Source organism: Perognathus longimembris, chromosome 19 (assembly GCF_023159225.1).
Source record: "Perognathus longimembris pacificus isolate PPM17 chromosome 19, ASM2315922v1, whole genome shotgun sequence".
Lineage (NCBI taxonomy): Eukaryota > Metazoa > Chordata > Mammalia > Rodentia > Heteromyidae > Perognathus > Perognathus longimembris.
In genome coordinates this window covers 36,863,196-36,886,242 of record NC_063179.1, presented here as the reverse complement: position 1 = coordinate 36,886,242, position 23,047 = coordinate 36,863,196, and the positions used below count along the sequence as shown (strand labels likewise).

Sequence of the window (23,047 nt, the reverse complement as noted above, 5' to 3'; positions counted from 1 at the left end):
TGGCTTAAGACTAGGTGTGGTTGTGCAGCCTTGTATGGCCAGACTTGGCCATGTGCCACTTTTGTCTAGGGAAAATATTAAACAGAAGCACTGAGCAGGGCCCCGGCTGCTCCGGCTGGAGCGTGTAGGGGCGATGCCTGTAATGTGAACCCATGGACAGAATGAAGCTGGTGCTACAGTGCATACGGTGCAGGCTGCGAGTCTACATTGCAGGGCCCTGTGGCCTGCTCTGCTGCACTTGCTGGAAGGAGAGCCCGTGGGCAAAGGTGCGGCCTCCTTCCCTACCAGGACACAAATCTTCTTTGGTCTGCTCCAGTCAGAGAACCTGAAAACTTGAAATAGGTCCTATCTGATTAGGCCCAGAACTGTAAAAGCAAGCACAAAAATCAGACAACAAACACACGTGAGAAAAAACTCTGTAAAAACAAGTGTTTCTGAGTAGAACATTCAAATGCAATAAAAGTAGATGAAAATAATAATGATTCCTCATATGTTATTATTGTCCAGATTGAACTACTAGGGTTCACCAACAATCTCATTTTTATTTCTGTTCCCACCCATGTCTGCTTCCCCATGATACATCAAGTGTGTCTTAGATATTATTTCATTTTGTCATTTACATTCTCAAAATGCATTTCAAAATCGCTGTTCCTCTCCTGTGGTCTCAACATCACAATCACCTGGACACTTCTTGGGAAGGAAGATTCTCAGATCCCAACAAAGTCCTTCTGAATCAAAAACTCTGGGAGTTGGATCCAAAACACTGTTCTAAGAAGTCCTCTACGTAATTCTGTTGCTCTCCAAAGACCTAGAGCTAAATGATAGAGATTAAGATTATTGTGCTAAAAGATGAAGGAGTCTTATAAAAGATAACTATAATGCAATTATCACACTTAAAAGTTATTATGAGATAGAGTCTGTAGCCTAGGCTAGCACTGAATTCCCATCATCCTGTTACCACCTGCCTGAGTACTGCAATGACAAATCCACCACTATATCTAGTGCTATTCAGTATCCTTTCAATTGCCTCATTATTGCTTTTTAGCATTTTTGTTTCTATTGGTTCACTGAGTTTCGCTCCAAATATCCACATAATGATGGATTGGTTTGTTATCTGTTTGCTTATTTATGTTTTTAAGAGAGTATCTTCTTGTGTAGCTCAAGCTGGCCTTAGAATTTGCTATGTACAGCCCAGATGGGCTTTGAACTTCAGATCCCTCTGCCTCATCATCCCAGATGCTGGAATTACAGGGGTGTACCACCACACAGGGATGAGAATATCTCAATTATTTGAAAGGATCTCTTCCATCATTTACCCTTCCTCCCCTTGCAACTGCCAACATCTGATCAGTTGTAGAATTTTCCACATTCCAAATGTTGCTGGATACAAACATTCTCCTTCCAAATGGCCTTCCCTCATCTGCATTTTCTGGAATCGATAGTTGACTCATAACAGTGAGATCTGGTCATGTTGTGGTGCTCGCTCTCCTTAGAGGATAGAGTTGTAATTCTCATCTTGTTAAAAGCCAAGCCTGGCTCTGGTATTTGCACAGGGGCTCTGCAGTTCCTTCGTGTTCTGCCTCACACCTCTTCTCCTAGCCTTAACATTGCCTTAGGGCTCTACTTCTGGTAATTACAGCCTCAAGAATGACAGCCATTCTCTCCGAGGACACTGTGCAGGTCCTAAGGACACTTCCTGACAGGCCACAGAGCCCCACCTTCAGCCAGTGGCCTGTCAGCTGGAGGATCTCAGATAATTGTGGCTTTTCTGTGGTCTTACTGAAGGAGCTCTTTGAGGAGACCTGGAGTCCGGGTGTGACAACTTTTTCAGTCTCCAGGCTTTGGTAGGTATACAAGTTTGAGGACAACTTGGTATTGACTTCTGCAACCACACACTCACTGGAACTGGACTCAAACCACCACCCTGTCCGTGAATTTCAGGAGCAAGTTAGCCAGAGTTTTCAGAGAAAAGAAAATGTAGTTAAACAGGGGTCCATGTCTAGATTGTTTTTCTTTAGTTTCAAATAAAAGAAGGAAATCAACAAATGGCATGTCTAATTAAGACTAAAACTGAACGTTGGGTTTTATCCCTTCACTAAAATCCTTTTCATTCATTTTCCTTCCACTCTTGGAAGTTGGTTTTTGGGTTACGATGTAGATGAACTAAATGCCTGGTGAGTTGTGACTGGGCACCTGTTTCCACCTTAATGTGGAAAAAAGTCTCCATTGCTTCTTCTTTTTCCTACATATACAAGATCCTTGTTACTTTCTCCTTTTCAAGGTCTTCTTAAGTTGGCCATGCTTTGTGTCTGGGCTCCAGATTCCTTCCGGAGTTCTCCCCTGCACTTCATGTTTCATTGGTTGATGTGGTGGTGATTAGAAGGATAAGCTGGGTGGATGAAAATTCGCTGAATGCTGTGGAGGTGAATGGAATGGTTTCTCTATATGGTTATGTACTGCATGATGACATTTCGGTGCATGATGAGTCATGTATATGACAGTGATTCTGGAACATTCCTGTCACCTCAAAGGTACTTACAATTGTAGTCATATTACACTAGGCTCCAGTGTTTCACCAATAATGGGATGTACAGGTTTGTAGCCCATGAGCAATAGGAGACTCCATATAGCTTTGATGAGCCATAAGCTGCTCTGTCTGTCTGTCTGTCTGTCTGTCTGTGTAAGTACTATTCTGATGTTTGCACAAAGACAAAATGGCTTAACCATACATTTCTCAGAGTGCATCCTCATTATTAGGTGAAGCAGGACTGCATATGTTATAATAAAAAGTAAAAAAAAATCCATCACAACAAATATACTACTTTGCTGATGGAATTAGTAATGGAGTATGCTGTGCATGTGTAGGTTTATAGGAAATCTCTGTACACCTTCCTCTCAATTTCTTTTGTTATTTTTAAATCTTCAAATGGTTATACATGGGGTTTAAATTTAACATGCCAACTTAGGTGTCCATTGCTTCTTGATCAGTCATCCCTCCTACTCAATTTTGCTGTAATCTTAAAATGCTCAATGGAAAGTCTTTCAAAAAGTATATTTTTTTACTACAGAAGTTATTAGATTTAAAATATTTTATATCATTAAATATCCAAATATGTGAATGATCACTAAAAGCATTGAAAATTAACAAAAAGGAAAGGGAAAAGAGAAGGAAGGAAAGAAGAAAGAAAGGAAGAAAGAAGGAAAGAAAGGAAGGAAGAAAGGAAGGAAGGAAGGAAGGAAGGAAGGAAGGAAGGAAGGAAGGAAGAAAGGAAGGCAGGCAAAAAAAAACACTAAGAAAAAAGGGGGGGAATCTGTATCAGGAAAAATCAAAGAAAATATATCATATAAAGTAATCATTATTGCTAAGAACAAAAAACTCAAGATGACTTTATTTTTGTATCCCAGTGACTGCCAGTTACTCAGCTCTGAAAAGAACAGGAGTGGCAGTGTTGTAGAGAGCACAGTGGCCATTGTGTACTGGTGGGCCTGACACACACAGACACCCTAGCCCAGCCCCAGCCCACAGACCTTCTTTGTTCCCCGACTGCTCTTGCCTCACAATCTCAGTTTCATCCTGTTTCTGTCTTAGCATTGTGGACCCTGATTCCATTTCTGATTCTGGGCTCCAGTGTTTGTGGTCCAAAGTCCTAGGCCCCTGAACCTCTGCCCTTGCTGATAAGCAGTACATTCCCTGAGAAATGCCTTTGCCTGTAGGAAGCAAACCCTGTCTGGACTCCTTACTGCTATCAGTGAGGACTGTGGGGCCTGGCCATAGTGTCTTTCAAAGTTCTTATCTTCTCCATTCTTCTCTACTCATGGGGTTTCTCACTGAATTTTTTCCCTCTCTGTTAAGTATGCTTGCTATTTCAGACACTATTTGCAAAGACACTTGTAACCAACCTTTTAGAAAAGAAAAGAAAATACAGAAAAGTAAAGCATTCTCTATTAAGGGGTGAGGGTCCAGAGGAAGGGCTAATGAAGAGGACAAAAATGGTAGAAATAGTCTGTTTGCATACATGAAACTATAGAAATGAAACCACTGAAGTTGTTTGAAGGCAGTTGAGAGGTATGAGAGTGATAGAGGGGAAATTGGCCAGGATGCATGGTATACATGTGTGGGAATGTCGCCTCGAAATCTCCCACTTAGAACTAATATATGCTAGCAAAAATAAATAGGTAAACAACAACAAAACACAAATATAGAGAAAAACCAGAGTAAAATAAAGAAAGTCTTTGATAGCTGTCCAGAGCTTACAGCCCCTAGGGATGTACCCAAGGATCAGCCAGTTCTTTCCCAGAGCAAACACAGAGCCACAGCAAGCTGTGGGATGGCAGTGAATGAAGTTCAGGGTGGGTAGACAAGGTGAGTCACAGGGGTGAAGCAATAAGATTGAGGTGTGCGCATGATGTAATAGTAATCCAAAAGTCTTCAAATGAGGTAAGACATAGAAGTTCCTCACTCTTCTGTCTATTCTTCCTTCTTCAAAGTCCTTGTTTATTATTACAACTTCTATTTCCCCAACCCTACTCTGAGCCTCATCATCTAATATATGAGGTTAATCATTGCCAATCAAATGCTATGCATCTATATTCCAACTTCTTTAGGTTTTTGGTATCATACTATTTTTCAATTACCAGCATTTGGAAGTAAGTTTTCCTTCTGATTTGCATAGGCTTGCAAAGTAGGGACCATATGCCATATTGCATTGAGGACACAGGTGTTGGTTGAGACACAGCTTGGCTGATATTCCTCTACACGGCTTCTGAGGTAGGAGTTGCAAGCCCTTGTTTATCAAGATTAGAAATCTATGGATGTCCTGGATCTTCAAAGCCACTGGCAAATAGCCCAAACCATAAGCTAGCTATGAAATCTAGATACCTTCGAGAGTAGAATTCACAAACTGGAATCTTAGATAAGCTACCATGGAGATTCTTTTTTTTTTTTTTTTTGGCCAGTCCTGGGCCTTGGACTCAGGGCCTGAGCACTGTCCCTGGCTTCTTCCCGCTCAAGGCTAGCACTCTGCCACTTGAGCCACAGCGCCGCTTCTGGCCGTTTTCTGTATATGTGGTGCTGGGGAATCGAACCTAGGGCCTCGTGTATCCGAGGCAGGCACTCTTGCCACTAGGCTATATCCCCAGCCCATGGAGATTCTTAAGCATAACAAAGTCTGCACATTCCTTCTTGCTTAGGCAGATATCTTCTATTTCTTTGTGGTTTGTGGTGCAGTCTTTCTGCCAGCCTTTCAGATGACATTTGGAGCCATCTTTGACTTTATTTTTTCCCCTTCAGCCTCATCCTTTACAGCACATCATTCATTAAATACCACCATGCCAGTTTTTTCAAGTAATTACTTATTTATTGTCAAGGTGATGTACAGAGAGGTTACAGTTTCATACGTTAGGCATTGGATACATTTCTTGTACTGTCTGTTACCTCCTCCCTCATTCCCCCCCTCCCCTCTCCCCCTTTCCCTCTTATCCCATAAGTTGTTCAGTTGGTTTACACCAAACAGTTTTGCAAGCATTGTTTTTGGAGTTTTTGTCTTTTTATCCTTTGTCTCTTGATTTTGATATTCCCTTTCACTTTCCTGGTTCTAATACTAGTATATATAGTATCCAGGGTACTCAGATGAGATACAGTGATAGCGCGGGGGAAACCACAGGAAGGGGATACAAGAGGATCATCAATAATAGAAGCTATGGTTTCACATGGCATGTTGAAAGTAATTACAACAGTGATATTACAATTATTTCCATAACATGGAGTTCATTTCACTTAGCATCATCTTATGTGTTCATAAGGGTATAGCTATTAGGCTCTTGTGATCCTCTGCTGTGACTAGCCTAAACCTGTGCTAATTATTCCCTATGAGGGAGACCATAGAGTCCATGTTTCTTTGGGTCTGTTAAGCCCATTTGTTGAAGAAGCTGTTTTACCTCCTCCTCCTCTTCTGTATCCTCCTTCCCTTCCTCCTCTTCCTTCTCTTCCTCCTCCCCCTCTTTTTTCCCCCTCTTTTTCTTCTTCCCTCTTCCCCTTTCCTTCTCCTGTGCCAGTCCTGGGGTTTGAACTCAGGACCTGAGCAGTATCTCTGAGTTTGTTTCCCCCCCCCCCCCCTTCATGGCTAGCACTCTACCAATTAAGTCACAGCTCCACTTCCAGCTTTTTTTTTTTTTTTTTTTTGCCAGTCCTGGGCCTTGAACTCAGGGCCTGAGCACTGTCCCTGGCTTCTCTTTGCTCAAGGCTAGCACTCTGCCACTTGAGTCACAGCGCCACTTCTGGCCATTTTCTGTATATGTGGTGCTGGGGAATCGAACCCAGGGCTTCAAGTATATGAGGCAAGCGCTCTTGCCACTAGGCCATATCCCCAGCCCATACTTCCAGCTTTTTACTTATGCTGGTAATTGGAGTTAAGAATCTCACAGGCTTTCCTGCCAGGCTGGCTTTGAACCATGATCCTCTGATCTTAGCCTCCAGGGCAGCTGGGATTCCAGCCATGAGCCATTGGAACCTGGCTTTCCAACATGGTTTTGGCCTCTCTGTCAAAAACTAAATGGCTATAGTTGCCTGGGTTTATTTTTGGCTGTTCTGTTCTATTCCATTCTTTATATCTATGTTTCTGCTAGTACCATGCTGCTTTTGTTGTTTGGGCTTTGTAATATAATTTGCAGTCTGCTATTGCTACACCTGTGTTGCTCTTTTTGCTTAAAATTACTTTGGCTGTTGAGGATCATTTGCATGTCTGTAAGGATTTTAGGACTGATTTTTTGGGTGTGAAAAATAACATTTGAATTTTGATGGAAATTGCACTGAATCTGTAGATGACTTTCAGTAGTATAGCTGTTTTCACAGTATTATTTCTGCCAACCCACAAACATGGAAGGTCTTTTCATCCTCTTGTGCCTTTAATTTCTTTCTTTCTTTTTTTTTTTTTTTGGCCAGTCCTGGGGCTTGGACTCAGGGCCTGAGCACTGTCCCTGGCTTCTTCCCGCTCAAGGCTAGCACTCTGCCACTTGAGCCACAGCGCCACTCTGGCCGTTTTCTATATATGTGGTGCTGGGGAATTGAACCCAGGGCCTCATGTATACGAGGCAAGCACTCTTGCCACTAGGCCATATCCCCAGCCCCATTGTGCCTTTAATTTCTTTCATCAATGTCTTATAGTTTTGGTTGTAGAGGTCTTTAACTTCCTTTCTTAAGTTTCTTCCTAGGTATTTTTAAGGCACCCATGAATGAGGTTGTTTTTCTGACTTTTAAAAAAATATAAATGATTAATTTTTGGTATGTAGAAAAGCTATTCATTTTTCTATGTGGATTTTATAGTGTTTCTCATAACTAGGGGATTTTTGGTGGAATCTGTAGGATCTTTTAAGTATAGGATCAAATAATCTGGAGGTAAGACTAATTTGACATACCTTTTTTACTACTTGTATTCTTTATGTTTCTTTCTCTTGCTTTATTGCTTTGGCTAGGAATCCAAGTACTATAGTGAATGAGAACGGGGATAATGGGCCCTTTTGTCTTGTTCCTGACTTTAGAGGAAATAGTTTCATTTTTTCCCCTCATTTAATATGATTGTGGCTCTAGACTTGATATATACAACCTTTATATTATGTTGGGGTGGGTTCCTTGTATTCCTACTTTCTTCTAGCTTTTATCCTGAAAGGCTATTATGTAATTTTGTTAAAGTTTTCTTCTGTATCTTTTGAGATGATTATTTGTTTATGTCCTTGACAGACATGATTAAGTTTTGAAACTTAGTTTCATTTGTCTCTTCATTCATTCATTCCTTTAACAAGTATTTGTTGAATGCCACTCTGTGACAATATCAAATAAATTTATTTACTTTTCCTGCTGGAATATTGCAACAGCTTCCTAATTCATTTTTTCTATTTCCCTTCCTTGCTCTGAAACCTACCCTGTTTTAGCTCATTGTCCATGCAGCAGCCAGAATGAGGCTTAAAAAATACGTGTATCAGATCTTGGCACTCCGTTGTTCAAAAATTTCTCCTATGTTTTCAATTGATTCAGAATAAACTCTGAATCCCATGACACATATGTGGCCTACAGACTCTGTCCATTCTTTTTTTCACTCCCCTTTACCTCACTCCCGCTGATGCCAGGCTCCTTCTCATGCCCCATGGGTGAGGTAAGCACGTGTCCACTTCAGTCTTTTACTTAGGCTGCATATTCTCCTGCTTTGAAGGTTGTCCCCTAGACAGCTACCCTGATCAGCACTGAGATCATCTACTCAAATATCTCTTCACCAGTAACATCCCTTATCACCTGAATCAAAATAGCATCTTCCTGTCCAGCCATCTTCTTTCCTCCTTCACTTTACTTCATACATACATACATACATACATACATACATACATACTTCCTTCTATGGTGGCTGTCAGTCCCTGGAAGAAGGATGTGTTGTGTACTGCATTATTCCAGTGACTTGAAGTGTACTAGCATTAGTAGTTATTCATACATACTCACTGAATTACTGAGTGACTCTTTTTTGGTGGCTAATTGAAGATAAGAGTTGTACAGACTTTGTAGATAGCCTTTGGCAATATTGCCATCTACAAATTCAACATCCCAACACCCCATTAATATCCCAACACCATTTTTTAATGAAATAGAGGAAGCAATCCAGAAATTCATATGGAACAATAAAAGACCCAGAATAGCAAAAACAATCCTAAGCAGAAAGAACAGTGCTGGAGGAAGCACAATACCAAACTTCAAGCTGTATTATAAAGCTATAGTAATAAAAACAGCTTGGTATTGGCACCGGAACAGGCCTGAAGACCAATGGAACAGAATTGAAGACCCAGAAATGAACCCACAGAACTATGCCTACTTAATCTCTGATAAAGGAGCTAAAAAAATAGGATGGAAGAAAGATAGCCTCTTTAATAAATGGTGCTGGCAATACTGGTTCAACACATGCAACAAACTAAAACTAGATCCTTATATATCACCCTGCACCAAAATCAGTTCCAAATGGATCAAAGACCTTGAAATTAAAACAGATACCCTGAAAACACTAAAAGAAGGAGTAGGAAAAACACCAGGGCTCCTTGGCACAGGAAGAAACTTCCTTAACAAAGACCTAGAAGTGCTACAAATCAAAGAAAGGTTGGACAAATAGGACTGCATCAAACTGCAGAGCTTCTGTACGGCAAAGGACATAGCTTGCAAGATAAACAGAAAGCCCACAGATTGGGAGAAGATCTTTACCGACCATACAATGGACAAAGGCCTCATATCTAAAATATATGCAGAACTAAAAAAATTAAATTCCTCCAAAACAAAACCGCAAAGAACTCAACAAGTGGGCTAAAGACTTAAAAAGAGACTTCTCTGATGAGGAAATGAGAATGGCCAAGAGACATATGAAAAAGTGCTCTACATCACTGGCCATAAAAGAAATGCAAATCAAAACAACATTGATATTCCATCTCACCCTAGTAAGAATGTTCTATATCAAGAAAACTAACTAATAAATGTTGGAGGCGATATGGCCAAAAGGGAACCCTACTTTATTGTTAGTGGGAATGTAAACTGGTTCAGCCACTCTGGAAAGCAGTATGGAGATTCCTCAGAAGGCTAAACATAGAGCTCCCCTATGACCCAGCAGCCCCACTTTTGGGCATCTACCCAAAAGACCACAAACAAGAACACACTAAAGCCACCAGCACAACAATGTTCATCGCAGCACAATTTGTCATAGCTAAAGTATGGAACCAACCCAGATGCCCCTCAGTAGATGAATGGATCAGGAAAATGTGGTACATATACACAATGGAATTTTATGCCTCTATCAGAAACAATGACATTGCCCCATTCATAAGGAATGGAAGGGTTTGGGAAAAATGATACTAAGTGAAGTGAGCCAGACCCAAAGAAACATGGACTCTATGGTCTCCCTCATAGGGAATAATTAGCACAGGTTTAGCCTAGTCACAGCAGAGTATCACAAGAGCCTAATAGCTATGTCCTTATGAATCCATAAGATGATGCTAAGTGAAATGAACTCCATGTTATGGAAATGAGTGATATATCACTGTTGTAATTACCTTCAACATGACATGTGAAACTGTAGCTTCTATTATTGATGATCCTCTTGTATCCCCTTCCTGTGGTTGTACCCGCACTATCACTGTATCTTATCTGAGTACATTGGAAACTGTATATACTGGTATTAGAACTAGGAAAGTGAAAGGGGATACCAAAATCGAGAGACACAGGATAAAAAGATAAACGACTACAAAAGCAATACTTGCAAAACCATTTGGTGTAAACCAACTGAACAACACTTGGGGGGAGAGGGAAATGGGGAGGGGGGAGGGGGAGTGAGGGAGGAGGTAATAAACAGTACAAGAAATGTATCCAATGCCTAATGTATGAAACTGTAACCTCTCTGTACATCACTTTGTCAATAAATAAGGAAAAAAAAAGAGTTGTACAGCCCAGGCTGGCTCCAAACCACTAATCTCAGATCTCAGCCTTCTCAGTAGCTAGGATTACAGGCCACCGGTACCTGGGTTGTGACATTCATTGTTAAAATGCTAAAATAAAAATACTGTAAAATAGCTTTGACAACTGTAAACAAATGATATGGGTGTGTATTTTCCATATATTTTCATCCTTTTCTCTTTACCTGTCAATAAAAACAAAATAGACCTGTTATTGATGAACAATATTAATACGAGCTCTGAAGAACACTTCTCAATGAGATGGTGGCAGTTCATACCAAAAGCAGGGGGATAAAGTCACTGTTAAAACAAAAACAAACATAAAATCTTGAGAACACAGAAAGTAGGCTTGCTTGATAGCTTTGATGTTCCGTACACACAGTAGAATGACATGTCAGTGCAATCTGAAGAGCTAACATATGATGTAAACTGTCAGTGACTGGAGTTTCAACATTGGAATCCTTCCAAAATACCACACCCAGCAGCCGGCTGGGGACAGCAAAAGACTCAATGCTGTGCCCAGGAACCTCTGGGAGAGAATGCACAGCTTTCAGCCACTCCCTACTCAGGATGATTGAGAAACACAACTTCCAACACATCAGTGAACTTGAGGCCAATTACTTTCTTAAACGTCGCTGGTTATTTCCTAATGTCAATGACAAATAATTTGTTGTGATGGTGAAAGATTCACTTCTCTACGGACTTAGACTCATCCTCTGAAGGTGTTTGGAGACTGAGTCAAAGTTTCTATAGCATCTCCATGACCTCAAATTTAGACACACCCAAGAAGAGTATGCACAGAAATTTATTAACATTGTTATACTCGGTGTAAAATGCTTAGTGGAGACATACTTGAGACTTACATTTTCTCGAGGGGGGGCAGTAATCTGATTTAATTTACATTTCATATACAATTAATCTGAGTTAGTATAAAAATAATAATATCAACCCAAACTTTAATCAGAATGCCTCAAAAGAAGTATGTGATTTTTATTTATTTTTAAATGTGTGATTTAAAAATAAACTTCACTCTCTGTAAGTTTTTTTTTGGAAAAATTTATGACAATTTCTATCTTCTTTCCTCTCTTATAAAATGTCTTTTCATAAATATGCATGAATGTTACCTCACACGGTTAGAAAATACCCATGTTGAGTCTTTTAGGTTGCTGTTTTTTTTGAGCCAGGGCCTGAGTAAATGATCTAGGCTATCCCAGAACTCACATTCCTCCTGTCTCCAGCCACCTCACACAGTCTTGATATTAATGAAAACCAAATAAGCAAGGGAAACTAAACTCCGCACTCTGAACTACGTGAAGATTTTGTGATAGAAGATCCAGTTTTAAGTTCGAGAATTATTGATTACTGGTTGTAGAAACCTTAAGCAAGTTGCTTAATGGCTCTGGTGCTTAGCTTTCCCCATAGTAAAGCAGAGACACTTGTATGTACAGATCCAATCAATTGTTCAATAATTCAAGTCAATCCAATCAATTGTCCAATAATTCAAGTAAACTTTGAAATATGCTTTACAACTATAAAGATTGAAACATTTGTGTTTCATTCTAGAAAGATAAAGTAGCTTTTAATATACCTATGTAATATCACAGAGTAAAGTAGAAAATAAAGATGAAAACAAAACACTCATATTTATGTGAGAGATGTATTTATCTATTTGTGTTTATTCCAGTCCTGGAGCTTGAGTTCAGGGCCTGGGAGCTGCCCCTGAGGGTTTTTTTTTTTCCCCTCCCAAGGACAGGACTCCAACATTTGAGCCAGAGTTCCATTTCCAGGGTTTTTTTTTTTTCTTTTGTTTTTGGTGGTTAATTGGAGATAAGAGTCTCACACACTGTCCTTCCCTGACTAACTTCAAACCATGATCCTTAGATCTCAGACATCTGAATAGCTAGGTTTACAGATGTGAGCCACCAGCTCCTGGGTATTGTTTTGTTTTATTCACTTATGTTTAATTTATTTTAATTTAATTTTGAGATAAGATCTTGTGATATAGCCCAGGTTTACTTCAAATGAACTATGCTTCTTATACTTAAGACCCTTCTGCCTCTACCTTTTAAGTGCTGGAATTACAGGTGTATGCCACCACACCTATCTCTATATATTTTTTATACTTATTTGATTTTACACAATTGTAAAATTATTCGGGTAGATTTTCAGTTAAAACAGACATGACCTTATGAAACAACAAAACAAAAAATATACTAGTTTCTTTTTGGGATTTACTCAACGATAGTTGTTAAGGAGAGAACAAGAGAAGATAGTGGCATGTTCATACATGGAAAGTAGTGGGATTATCTGTAGAATATTTGAATTTTATTGATAAGTAAAATACTTTAATATTGGAACAAAGGTATATCTACACAATGGAATATTTATCAGTCATAAATGTTAATTTCAGGAAAACGGGTTAAAGTACAAATTATCATATGAAGTGAAATAAGCAGACTGGGAAACACAAAAATCATATGTTTTTTCTCATATGCAAGATTTGCATCTTGAAAAAGTGGAAGAAAGAATTTTATAAGTAACCTAGGAGAACCAATGAGAGGGGATTGAGAACTAGCGAAAGAGGGAGAATGTGAAAGGAGATGACAAGAAGGTGTGTGTGCATGAATGATGAAAGCATTTTATATGCATGTATGAATATAGAGTAATAAAACCCACTAAAACTGTAAGTTAAAAGGTGAAAGGACTTAAAGTAATGGAAGGGGTATATTTGATCCAAGCACAGTACATACATGTACAGAAATATGAAATAGCTGATATTTCAGATGTGAGCCACCATTCCTGCTGCTCATACACACACACACACACACACACACACACACACACTTTTTCTTAAAATAATTTTTTTGTGTGTCCCCGGGTTTGGAATCAGGGCCTGAGCTTCTTTGTGCTCAAGGCTAGCATTCTACCACTTGAGCTACAGTGCCACTTCTAGCTTTTTCTGAGTAGTTTATGGTGATAAGAGTCTTATGAACTTTCCTGCCCAGGCTGGCTTTGAACCATGATCTTCAGATCTCAGACATCTGAGTAGCTAGGACTGCAGGTGTGAGCCACCACCACTTGGAATATATTTTAAACCAGAAAATATTCCCCCAAGTAAGTTAGACTCAGAGAAACGTAGGTTGCATGGTTTTCCTTGTTTGTGTTTTCTGGAATGTGCCTATAAATCTAAAGTAAACACACTAGATAGTAAAAAAAAACAAAGAAAAGCAAAAACCAACAGTGAGACATGATAAATTATTCAGGTCTCTGGGCATTCACACACAGTGAGACCAAAGAAGGATATTATTAGGAGAGGAGCACAAAGGCATAATACTTACGTCCATCTGATCATAATGTAAATAATATTTAATAATAATATTTATCAAAATGAACTCCAGGAAATGTAAACAAGAAGTGTTTATCTTTGTTGCTGTTTTTCTTTTCTTTGTGTTTTGTTTTGTTTGTTTATCTGCCTTTGGGAAGGTAAAGGGGCACAGAAATGGTGCAACAGGGGTGAACAAATGCAGCTGTGGTGCTCACTAGACACGATGTTGGAAATGAACTGTACAACTTGTGGGTGAAGATGGGAGGGAAAAACTGGGAGAGAATGAAGGAAGGTGTGACACTGTCCAAAAGAGAAAAACTCTTTATCTGACTTATGTAACTGTAACCTTTATAAAAACAATTTTAAAACACATGTAAAAAGAAGAAATATCCCCCCAAAATGTCCAAAAATACTGAGAAAATAGAAGCCTTTTATTGAATCACAACTATTTTTTATAAGGAAAATGATAAAACAAATAATGCTTGGTTACAGATGAATGCTGAGTGGGGTGGAGCAGTGGGGTGTGTTAGATCTCTCTATACAGCAAGCTGAGGGAAGACTTGTATTTCAGTTGACAGTTATCACAGAGACTTGGATGAAGATGGAGAAGCTGTGTAAGGAGCTGGGGCAATAACATTTTTTTTTTTTGACTAACACAGCAAAGGCTGTGGTGTAGAAATAAGCTGATAGAATAGAAAGAAAACCCGTGATGACTGAAGTATAGGAGAGAGGACATGGAAATTTTCAGGGTCCCTTTTCTTGGGATACTGAAAGCCTGCAAGACAATCAAAAGATCCTTTTTAGACTACATCCACAAAGACTGTGTTTGTGACTTCTGATATGTAGATCTTTGGGAGCTAGACCTGTGCAGTGAACAGGAAATATCTATGGTTTAAAATGGACTCTTGGAAAAACACCAAGAAACTCATATGATTTTCTTTTTTATTGTTGTTTGAAGAACATTGTTCCTTTTGCTGCTGAGTCTTAGGCCCTGTATTTAGCACTTTAATGTATCAGTTCAAATCCTTATAACAACTCTCTGAGAAGATTATCAATATTTCCATTTTGCCCGAGAGTAGATGGGAATTAAAAAATTAGATTTAAGTCGCTCAGCCATTAATGCTGGTAATTAGTGAAATTCAGATCTACCAAATTTCCATGCCTGTGATTTCCACAGGAATAGAAGCTGTCTAATTCAGTGATGGGCATGGTTTGTTGCCAAATCCTTGTCTCACTGCTTTAGCAGGTGCTGGTAGGTCTCACACGGACAACACTCACAAGTTTCCTTTCCCCCCTCTCTCTTGCTAAGGATGTAAGCATCCTTGGGTAACCTTTGTCAAGGACAAGCCGATCTCTTGGAGTTTGGAGGTGTAAATAATGTGATAAAACTTCACTTACGGGAAGTAAGCGTGATTCATATTACTTTATACTGTGTGTGCATCATTCCAGGAATTTGGGGGATTTTCTAAATGGGGCTGAGTACACATCCGAAGCTGTAAAATGGAGGGGAGGAGGCTCCAAGGTGGGGTCTACTTAACAGCAGTTACTTATGGTGTCTTATCCTAGGTACTCACTGAGGTGGCCAGACAAGAACTCTAACCCGAGGCACACTCACGGAATGGTGACCTATTATTTCCCTGCAAATTGGAACAACAATCCGTGTGTGTGTGGGGTGGGGGTGGTGTTAGAGGAAAAGTGACAACAAAATTATAACACGAGAAGAAAATCTCCCTTAGAGGCAAACCCGAGAACTCAAGTTCAAGTGAAAAAAGAAAAAGAAAAGAAGGGCTATTATATCCAACCGAGAGGACACCCCCGAAGCTGGACCTGGGCTCTGTTTCCCGGTCCTCGTGGCCCTTACACGCTCCACGCGGGTCCTAATCCAGCGTGGAAGTCCGCGCCTTCCCCCCCCCCCCCCGCCCCCGCTCCCGGCTCGCTCCTCTCCCACCGCCCGTCCTTCCAGGCTCAGCTTCACTGCCACGGGATTCCCCCCACAGTCCCAGGCTGGATTCGGCTGGATTCCCACCTTTGTCGGGTGTCAGGACGCGGTGAACCCCCCTTCCCCCCACGCGACGAGGAAGGAGCGGCGGGAGGGGACACCGCGAAGGGGCACAGCGCTTCTGGACCCGCCACCCGGCGGTGTGTAGGCGCCAGCCCCGCCCACCCATGCAGTTCCGATCACGTGCCTCCGCGCCGCCCAATCAGCGCTCAGCGTCCTTCGCCTCGCGATTCAAACTGCGGCGGGGACGCCTCCGGGATAGGCGCTGGCTGGCGGGGCCGCCCTGCGACCTGCGTGCGGGCCATGGAGCACCGCATCGTAGGGCCCGGGCCCTACCGGGCCACCAAGCTGGTGAGTCGTGTGCAGAGGCCTGGGTGCTGCCCTCAGGACAGCAGGCCCTGGCTTTACCGGGCGGGCCGACGGCCGTGGGGCAGGTGTTCGGGACCATGCTCCTTGAAGAATGGCCGAGGGGGTCCGGGGGGCCATTCGTCCTGGTGGGTGCAGTGTCGTTCTGAGCCGGTGGCGGCGTTTTCTTGCCATTATATGGCTCTTCTAACATAAGGAGCCCCCAAGACCAGGCGGATCTCTTTTCCCCTTTGTCCTTTGGCACTTAACGCCTGCCGCTGGGACTGGAGCGATGCAGCCTGCCTGTCACCTTAGGCCACCTCATCCCCCAAGGAGCTTAGCGACACTCCACCCCCGGTAGGACCTTCGGGCACCCGCCCCCTGTAGTGCCTCACCCTCTGTAAGACCTTAGGCCACTCACCCTCTGTAGGAGCTTAGGGTCACCTCACCCCAAGTAGGAGCTTAGGGCCACCCTACCTCCTGCTTAGGAGCTTAGGACTACTGGCCCCGGCAACACGATGTGTGTGTGTGTGTGTGTGTGTGTGTGTGTGTGTGTGTGTGTGTGTGTGTGTGTGTGTGTGTGTGTGTGTGTGTGTGTGTGTGTGTATGTGTATGTGTGTGTTCCCGTGTGTGTGTTTCCTTCCTGAATAACACTTGCTGACATTTAACTAAGTGTTCTAACAGTGTCCAGAACGGAGGTGGAGCTCCTTGGCCCCAGTTTCCATCCCCTTGGTGTTTCTGTTATCTCTCAAGTAGTTGAGGAATCAGGCTTCACTTGGTCTGAAAGAATCTTTGCAGACCCTGATGGTAAAGGGTGATGATTATTCTTGCAAGTTCACTTCTGGTTTTCAGATGTACACTTGATCTGCTTATGACCCTGGGCAAGCAATTTTTTTTTTATCGATTTTTGCCTCAAGGATAGCCATAATGGAGAAGAGTGACACCTCGGTAAAGTTCCTGACAATTTTTTTGAGGACTTTCTCTGGATGGTACTTTGGGAGGAAGGCTGTTGACTTTGTGGTCTGTCAGCCACTTTGGGCAGCATCAGATTTGGAATTGAATCTCATTGTTCTGTATACTCCAGGAATATCTAGGAAAAGGTAGGAATTAAGGCTTAACTCAGTCATATGTGGACCATGTGAAAATTATTGGGAAACTGTTTCCTCTTCTTTCTAGAGCCAGCCACACTTTCTGTCATTCTTTATTTTTTTTTTGCCCATAGGTTTGAATACCACTTCTGGTAGGAGAATGGGCAAGGGCTGTTGATTCTTTACTTTCTTATTCAGCTCATAAGCCACTTAGAGAATCTAATAAAAATTACCAATCCTCTTTATAGAAAAAATACAAAAGCCACATACTCATGAATTGTTATATATCAAGAGAATATAAGGTATTGGTCTAATTTGGCGAACCAACAAACAAATCTTTGCTTATGGTTCTTTGAGTCAGCAATCTCAGTTGGACTTAAGTCAGTGGTTCTTTTAATGGGGTTCACTCATGTGCCACACTCATCTGGTGATGTGACCAGGTCTGGATAGTATAAGGTAGTCTCTTGACTCAGTCCTGGCTGTAAGTTTGGACATGTGTCTGTGATATGTTAGCTTTGGCATCTTCACATGGTGTCCTCATTATTTCAGAATAGCTAAATGGTTTGAACTTGTGACTCTGTTCAAATCTCAATGGCCAAAGGCAGTAAAGCAACTTAGTCTAGAAATTCAATCCTACTGCTTAATAGTGAGGATGGCAAAATAATTCAATAAATACAAATTTGGTAGAGAAAGGAAGATTGCAATCTGAAGTCATGCAGGCAAAAGTATGAGAATCTAGCCAGGGCCAGTGGCTCCCACCTGTATTCTTAGTTATTCAAGAAGATCAAAGTTTGAGCTAGGCTGGATAGAATGAGTCTGTGAGACTCCATCTCCAAAGTAACAAGCCCAAAATGAAGTTGGAGGCATGACTTAGGTGGTAGATCTCAACTGCGCAAGCAGACTGAACAAGCATGAGACACTGAGTTCAAACTAGTATTGCAAAAGGAAAAAAATATTTTTTAAGGCAAAAAATCAAATGACTGTCCCACTTGGTGAGGAATATGGAAGCTAATTAGCCACTTACTTAGCATCACTTAATCATTTTTGTAACCCATTTATAAATAGCTCAAAACTTTTTTTTTTTTTTTTTTTGAGACAGGGTCTCCTATGTTTCCCAGGCTGGTCTTAAGCTTTTGGACAAAGCAGTCCTTCTGCCTCAGCCTCCAGAGTAGCTGGGTTTACAGGTGTATGTCACCATGCCATGTTAACAATTTGTTTGTTTGTTTGTTTTAAATTTTCAGACAAGGTTTGGTGCATCTCAACCTAGTTTTTAACTGACCAGCCATTCTAGGCTGACCTCCAACAGTTTACTATTTTAAAGTAAGGACAAAGAAAATTCTTTTTCTGAAAATTGCTCAAGTCTATTGGTCTTGCCCGTATGTTGCATGCTCCTGTAGTGTCTTTAATCCTTTAGGTTATGGGCTTAAAATATGATAGATAATTGTTTTTTCTTTTGGCCAGTCCTGGGCTTGAACCCAGGGCCTGAGCACTCTCCTTGAGCTTCTTTTGTTCAAGGCTAGCACTCTACCACTTGAGCCACTGTGCCTCTTCCAGCTTCTTCTGTTTATGTGGTACTGAGGAATCGAACCCAGGGCTTCATGTATGCTAGGTAAGCACTCTACCACTAATCCACATTCCCAGCCCCAATAAATTTGTTTTTAAATTATGAAGCAGATCGTTTTTTCATACATTTATTTCTTCAAATATTACATATCATGGACATTCTCAAACTGTTTGGTTTTGTTTTTTTGTTGACATATGATTTTTTTTTTTCTTTCTGACTGTACCAGAGAATACTATACTGGTACATTAAAGATAACTCCCTCCACCCTCTGGTAATGAGGATTGAACCCAGGACTTCAAGCATGCTAGGCAAGTGTTCTACCATTCAAACTGTGCCCTCTTGTTTGTATTTCAGTTTGGAGATAGGGGTTTCCTAACTGCTTGGATAGGTTTGAACTACCTGTGCCTCTGAGTTTTAGGATCATAGGATTGCACTACCATACCTGTCTGGAGACGATTTGACTGCTCATTAGCTAAAAGTCGGTTGAAGAAATTATTATTATTATTATTTTTTTTTGGCCAGTCCTGGGCCTTGGACTCAGGGCCTGAGCACTGTCCCTGGCTTCTTTTTGCTCAAGGCTAGCACTCTGCCACTTGAGCCACAGCACCACTTCTGGCCGTTTTCCATATATGTGGTGCTGGGGGATCGAACCCAGGGCTTCATGTATACGAGGCAAGCACTCTTGCCACTAGGCCATATCCCCAGCCCATGAAGAAATTATTAATACTCATAAGGATGGATTAGATCTGTAGGTAATGACACTGAAAGACACCATGTATATTAACGGCAAAAATGGGTAGCAGGATAAAGCATACCATTTAATTAATGTCATTTAATTAATTAAAGCAAATAGACAGTAACAGAAAGCAATATACATACACACAGAGGACACTTCTATTTTTATGTCCTGTGTTCAACAGGTCTGGAGAATTGGAGAGACTGGCAGACTTTTTTTTTTTTTCATAGACTTTTGTAGAACAATAGGTATTATTTCTGTAATTGAAATAACAAGTAGAAAAACTGACCATCTTGGGTCAGTTACTAATATATGTAATCATATTTGGAAACATTGAGCCCAGAGGATCGTGTCTTACTGTATGTAAATAATGCATTAGGAATTATGTTTAATTGAATGTAATTATGGTAATTCCAATCAACATAAAATAAATGAAGACCTTTTTATATACTTCCTCATATTTGCTCAAGGATGGGTGAAAACATTATGAGAAGTGATAGGTAGGGCAGAAGAGCATTAACAAAACACCTATGGTTGAAAGCAAGTGAAAAGTAGAGCCTGAAGCTGGTGGCTCACTCTACGTCCTAGCTACTCAGGAGGCTGAGATCTGAGTATCCTAGCTTGAAGCCAGCCAGGGCAAGAAAGTCCGTGAGACTCTTCTTTCCAATTAACTACCAAAAATAGGGGCTTGGAGTCTGCCTGGTCACTATCCCTTAGTTTTTGTTCGAGGCTAGTGCTCTGCCACTTGAGCCACACCTTATCTTGTTGTTTTTAGGTAGTTTATTGGATAAGAATCTCATAGTGTTTCCTGCTCAGGATGGTTTCAAACAGCAATCTGCAGCCTCCTGAGTAGCTAGGATTGCAAGCATGAGCCACCACTGCTGTGCAAAACCATATATATGTATGCATGTATATGTATATATATGTATGTATATTTTTAAAGTTACCCTGTCTCAGGTGTTTTGTTATAGAAAAAGAAAATGGATAATCACCTTCATATTGTAAAAATCTCTTGAAGAGAAGTCAATAAAATATCTTATTCTTAGACCAAATTATGTTTGCCAAATTACGTGCTCTGTTGGGGTCTTGGTTTTCCTCCAAGGATTTCCTTTTAGTTGTAGTATAGATTGAACCTGATGCTTTCCTTTAAGAGCTTATCCTGGGATTTTATACATTAACCTGTTATTTAAGGAACAGTTTATCTTTTACAAAAGAACTTCATAGCCACCTTGTGAAGTAGGCAGGCAGATAAGAAATCAGGCCTAGGTTCAGGGTCTCTTTAAGGCCTGACTATTCTACTCTTCCTTGTTTAATTCTAGACACCTTGTCATACATTTCTTATATTTATATATGCTTTCTCCTTTAACTACTCATTTGTATTTCTGAGATGTAACCCCATTCTAAGTTGAGAAACATCTGTATGGATCAATTCTACCCTTTATTAGTTGCATAGTTGGGTGTAAATTCCACAACTTCTACCAGATGCTTATTATGAAAATTAAATATGCCAAGGTAATAGGAAGAAAATTTTGGTATACATTCTAAGTCTCAAGGAGCAAAAATGACAGTCATATATTCAAATGTTTATATATTAGAAACGAAGACTAGGCAAGGGCCTCGTGATGGGCTATGATGATTGGGAGGGATGCCAAGAATTTTGCTCATGTGCCCTTGTTGTCTCAGGCATAGAAGTGGAAAGACTGCAATTGTTTTCCGTAAAATCATCTGACTGGGAGCTGGGAACGTGGCTTAGCGGTAGAGTGTTTGCCTAGCATGCATGAGGCCCTGGGTTTGATTCCTCAGCACCACACAAACAAACAATAATAATAAATGCATAAAAACCCCATCTGACTGGTAGAATACTGACTAGGTCTTCATGTCCTTGAAGATTCTAGTATAAGCTAGTATTCTAGGCTTTTCTGCTTCGTAAGCTTCTGCCACTGATGTCGTTTTGCACCTAAATAAGGAGGAAAGAGTGTGCCAAGTGCCAGTGACTTGCATCTATAACCCTACTGTGCAGGAAAGTCCATGAGACTCATCTCCAATTAACCATCAGGAAGCCAGAAGTGGAGCTGTGGCTCAGATGGTAGACTGCTAGCCTTGAGTGGAAGAAAACCTCAGGTACAGGTAGTTGACAGACTCTCAAGTTCAAGGCCCAGGACTGACACATACACTAAAAACAAAACAAACAAAACAAAAACAAAATTAAAAAAACCGAAAGAAAGAAAGAAAGAAACGAAATCTTGGAAGCAGAAAATGTCGTGAATTAATAATTCTAGCAGTTAGAATGATTCTTACCATCCGTGCCAAGAAAACATCACTATAATGTGGAGAAATAGGCATGTGGGAAGAAGACAATATTCAAGGACTCTTGGTACATAGCCAGATGATACACCTGGCATATTCATCAAATCTAAGAAAACATTCCTAAAGGTCCGATTGCATAGTTCCTGTGTACCTAATGGAACTAGATATTGCCAGTGGATAGCAGTGTGGCTTCCAAGGTCCTCCTTTGGAGGACCATTGTTCCTGCTGTCAGTTTCATTCATGATGCTGCCATCTGCTGTGTTTAGTGGATGTAACACTGTTAGGGATTATTTGCCAGATGTAGTCGAAGTTGATAAAGGTAGGCTATCCTCAAAGATGTTTCTGTAGCATGGATGAGGTGTAGCTGGAGGTTATGCCCCAGTTGGCTGGGAAATTTGCCCAGTGCTCCACCATCCTAGCTGTTGCATTTCTGGAGGGGCCTGCTTTGAGTGCCATAGCAGTATACTCTGCTGTCAGGCTGACCACAGGCACAATCTGTTGAGACTGGCCATCGATGCTCCAACTTGTTTGGTGGAGATCTATGTTTGCATCACCAAAGCCTGACATTGAAAAGTGAAGGAATCACTATAACTTCAGTGGCTCCAGATTATCCCAGACTCAATTCTAGATCACGTGTTGGTCCTGTGCTAGCGGGTCACAGGGCTGAGGAACTGCTTCCAGTGCACACCTGCCCACACGTATGTGTTGGCGGAGATTGTTTTTTGTCTGGTCAGTTCTTTATTTTTATTCACTATAAATTCCTACAGAAAAATATGAACTGTGCCAAAGCCACGTGTTTATCAGCAGAGATCAGGCTAAACCTTGGCCAATGGAAACTCCATTCAGCTGTATATACCTGTACCACTTTAACAGTTGCATGCACCCTGATAATAAATAAAACAGCAACAATAATGGTACTATGATGGCCAAAGATTATGAAACACCTGATACAGGACGCACCACAGGCTTCCTGTACTTTATCTATAGTCTTTGTAAGAGCCACATCCTATAGATAATGCTGCTTTTTGCCTGGAGGCTGGGAGGTTTGACCATCAGTGAGTTAAATAGGCTTGCTTACTTGTCAGTAGCAGAGGTATGCACCCAGGGAAACTGGTTCAGAGTTCCCACCCAGTCTGTTCCCTGAAGATGCTACAGAGTACTTCCGTGCTCTTCTAAACCAGAAGGTGGTTTAGAAGGTTTATATTATTTGATT

General features: G+C 41.0%; 1 protein-coding gene across 1 annotated transcript in view; it reads left to right on the top strand.

Annotated features, from left to right (window-relative positions):
* The first annotated feature begins 16,061 nt into the window (after positions 1–16,061).
* Positions 16,062–23,047, top strand: part of Depdc1b (DEP domain containing 1B) — a 53,135-nt gene continuing 46,149 nt past the window's right edge. Inside the window, exon 1 of the mRNA XM_048368151.1 lies at positions 16,062–16,145. Coding sequence (XP_048224108.1) covers positions 16,098–16,145 — 48 coding nt within the window. The 5' untranslated portion in view covers positions 16,062–16,097. The remainder of the gene's footprint in view (positions 16,146–23,047) is intronic.